Source organism: Microtus ochrogaster, chromosome 18 (assembly GCF_000317375.1).
Source record: "Microtus ochrogaster isolate Prairie Vole_2 chromosome 18, MicOch1.0, whole genome shotgun sequence".
NCBI lineage: Eukaryota > Metazoa > Chordata > Mammalia > Rodentia > Cricetidae > Microtus > Microtus ochrogaster.
Window position 1 is genome coordinate 50,746,851 of NC_022020.1, and position 3,871 is coordinate 50,750,721.

At 46.7% G+C, this 3,871-nt stretch overlaps 1 protein-coding gene across 1 annotated transcript in view; it reads right to left on the reverse strand.

The window, feature by feature from the left end:
- Positions 1–2,194: 2,194 nt before the first annotated feature.
- Positions 2,195–3,871, reverse strand: part of Alpk2 (alpha kinase 2) — a 104,820-nt gene continuing 103,143 nt past the window's right edge. The window contains exon 13 of the mRNA XM_026783307.1: positions 2,195–2,920. Within this exon, the coding sequence (XP_026639108.1) occupies positions 2,704–2,920 (217 nt within the window). The 3' untranslated portion in view covers positions 2,195–2,703. The remainder of the gene's footprint in view (positions 2,921–3,871) is intronic.

The window sequence follows — 3,871 nt, forward strand, 5'->3', positions numbered from 1 at the left end:
CATCCAGCTGAACACAGGCCCACCACGCACGCAAAATGCAATGCGTATTTAGAAAAGAAACGACTATGTGATTAGAGAAGAATTGCCACTCTGGCGCATTCTTTCTCATCAGGTTCTATTGAAACCTTTGCTGCGGTGAAGCTCGTTCGAAGCACGTCTGGGGAGGCACAGGTACAACAGACAACAGGCAATACGAGCCAGTCGTCTGTGTGGCCAGCTCTGGGCCTCTCCAGGATAGGGTGCCCACTGGCAAGGAGTCTTCCCTTCCCAGCCATTCTCGTTAGTGAAGAGCCTGCTGTCGGAAATACGGGCCTGTTTCCATAATGCTTTATTCGTGAGATCTGCCCATCACAGAACTGCATGGTTGAGTCTTTTAGGATGCTAAGTCATGTCTGTTTGTGATCACTGGCAGGTGTCAGAAGCTGCTCTGGGCTCTCTGGATCTCCCTCGTTTGTTGGCTGAGTGGAGCATTTGTTGTATTTATAGCCCTCCTGAGGTTGCATTGTGGGAGAATCAACAGCAACCGGCTTGTTTCAAACTGAACTAAAGCCATAGCGATAGGGTTGGGTATTGTGAGACCCTAGAGCCATGCCTTGGTGCATGTAAGAAAGCCGGCTTCATGCCCGTCCCGTTGTTTGGCTGTGTAGGGAAAATAGCACATAATGGAAGACCGGGTGACCATGTAGCCATGCCAGGTCATCCCCCAGAGCTTTGGCTGGGACAAACCTCACTGTGATGCCCCTTCAGTCTCTGGGTTGCCAAATATTTGCAAACTGGTAAAATCACACTATAATAAATAATACAGGTACTTTGAAAACAACGACCTAAGCATCCATGACTTTCCAGGGATCGTTCCACCAAGAAAGTCTCTAGCTCTCCCCTCAAACCAAGATTTTCATGCCAGACAGACAGAAGGCCTCTGATGACTTTGGCTTCTGTGTCAAGCCTTTCCATTCTCTTAAACACCTATTTTGATATTATTTTCATAATTACAAGTTATTACCCAAGAAAGAGTGATGGTCTGTCAAGAGGGTTCTGGTTGTACCCACATATACACACACACACATAGATGAGAGATGATAGATATGATTGATGGGTAAAATAAACAGGATATAGATGTATATTACTATAGATGAATGATAGATTATAGACACAATAATCTATAATAATCTAGATAAATTGCAGATGACCAAATAGATAAGTGATAGACATTACATATGGTAGATAAAAGCTGATAGATAGATAAATGATAGATAGATAATAGATAGATAGATAGATAGATGATAGATAGATAGATAGATAGATAGATAGATAGATAGATAGATAGGCCCAATCAAAATATGCCCTGTGCCTTTTTGTTATTGTGGAACTTTCTAAAATGTCACTGTTTGATACACATCTCTAAAATGTCTGTGAACAAGTCAGGCCACAGTCTCTCTCATAGGAGAAAAAGAAAAAAAAAAGACGATTTTATCATCAGAAAGTCAGGGGGACTACCTCAGAAGAAAGAGTAGAATTGTGCACTGCTTTTAAAAATACAAGATATCAACAGACAAATATTTTCACCTTCAAATCCTTTCTTTAAAAAAAAAATCTCAGCTGTGTTCCAATTTTCATCAAATATCTCATGCATAAGAGAAAAGGGTTTTGCTTCACGTTGATTTGATGGACCCCAAGGTCTTGTTCTAGTCCCTCTCCCACTGAGCTATAATCCCAGCCCTTATTACTCTTTCTCTTTGAGGCAAGGGCTCACCAAGTTATCCATACTGACCTTGAACTTTCCATCCTCTTGCTAGGATGAGTCTCTGCCACCAGGCCCGGCGGAGAACAGTGTTTTAAAGCTAAAGAAGCCAGGAGCCTTCTACTGAAAGGCAGCTGTCTGAGAAGGCTGAAGGCATATCCACCATAGCTTCTGCCCTTCCCAGAATACCACTGGGAAGGAGGTGTGGCCTAGAGGAGACCCGTGGGGACTAAGGGAGTACAGGATCCCTGTAGCGGTTACACCCTGCCTAACTAGCACCCAAGGGACGGAACCTCAGTTGTAAGACGAGGAAACACAGATACAAATGTTGAGTGTTACAGCAAACCTGTTAGGAAACTTCTAAATTACAAAACCTTGGAGGAATGCGGAAAAAGCACAGATTCTAATGGCCAAGTGGCTATGATGACCTGCACACCTTACCCTGTTTGCTTAAATATGAATTTATTGAAACAGAACACTGTGCCAGGCTGTGTGAATTGTGCTTGGAGACGCCCTCACACGTGGGAAGCCGCCTCCAGCAACAATAGCTAGCATAGGTGACATCTGACATTCATGATTTCAGAAACGTCCAGAAATCCTGAGGTGAGAAGACAAGGTGGGAAGGATTTTGACGGTGGACAGTTGCCAGGCAGCATGGCACTCTTGACAACAAACCGCGTGCAACACGCAAGTAGACACACGACGTGAGATGGGGAGAGACACCAGCTGCATACACAAAAAGCGGACTGTCTTTGAGGCTGACAACAGAACTGACGGGTCTCCCAGCACAGAGATCCATTCCAAAGTCAGTTTGGCAGACGGCAAGTGGTAGTGAGCTGGGGAGGACAGGGACATGCTCTGCAGGCTGCAGGTTCTTGTCCCGTGTGTCTGCAGGTGTCCACATGCAAGCCTGTGTGCTGCTGGCAGGTGGTCACTGGTTCCTAAGGGATGAGAGATGCTAGCTAGGCTTTCTTTTCTGTGGGCGTCCCAGGCTCCGGCGTCTTCACGGATGCCGGGTTTGTCTGCGCTCTGCCTCTCCCGATGCTTGTTTTCTTCGGCTTCTGGCTGTTGTTTTGGAGGGATTTCAGCCCCAGCATCTTACAGTACTTGTTACACTGGTGCAGTGCTTTGAACTGATCGATGAAGGTCATAGAGCAGTTGCCCTTGAATCCCTTGTACCTGTATGTGGGTGTGAAAAGAAACCACTTAGAGAGAAGACATTTTACCGGTTTCAAAAGACATATCTGAAAGAGAAATTAATGGTGCATAGAAAATATATTTGTTCCTATTCCCGGTAAGAACAACCACATGGCTGACAGTTAAAAGAAAAAGGGGGGGGGCACTGGAGAAAATGCCTCTTACCCACCTGGCCACATAGTAGATGGCACATCGTAAAGATTCAGTTCCTGGCCATGGATGGTTACAGCTACCGATCCTGGCACTGCTGTGACTGACAGGGCCCTCCAGCAGGAAGAATGCTGGAGGGTCAGTGACAGACAAGCAGACAGGCGTGAGGGTATGCCTGGAATATAGAGCTACTGACCTGATGTTTTAGAGTTCGATGCAAAACAAAAAAATGTTCAAAACGTATTGAGGATTTTGAGACAGGAACGGCAGATAAAACAAGACAGCACTTTCCTGAACGTGGACCCAGGAACTGCACATCCACGGCTGGGTGGGTGAGGCTCTCTGTCATGAGTAAGGCCAAAGAGAAGCCACTGCTTTCCCTAGGTGATGCGCACCATGTTTTACACTTTCGGGGCTGTGAAAGCCTTCCCTGCTCCCTGCAGCCTTGGTGTAGGCCTGCAGCTTCATCCTGACAGGTGTGCTACAGTCCGCTCGCCCCTCGTCCTCTCTGCTTCCAGGAGGTCATTTCCTTAGGAGACGCAGCTGCTCTCCAAAGGACACGTGCACTTTGCTGAAGAAAAAGCCAACCAAACGCAGCAGTTTGAGTGCCTCAGGGCAGGGACTCCCACGGCTAAGCCCGTCAGCTTTCCTCTCTAGCGTCCTCTGCAGAAGACTCCAGAAAAGGTCAAATGCTAGTCTGTGAACACTTCCTGTCTGCCCGAGCATCCCCCACCGTGTGTGTGTGTGTGTGTGTGTGTGTGTGTGTGTGTGTGTGTGTGTGTG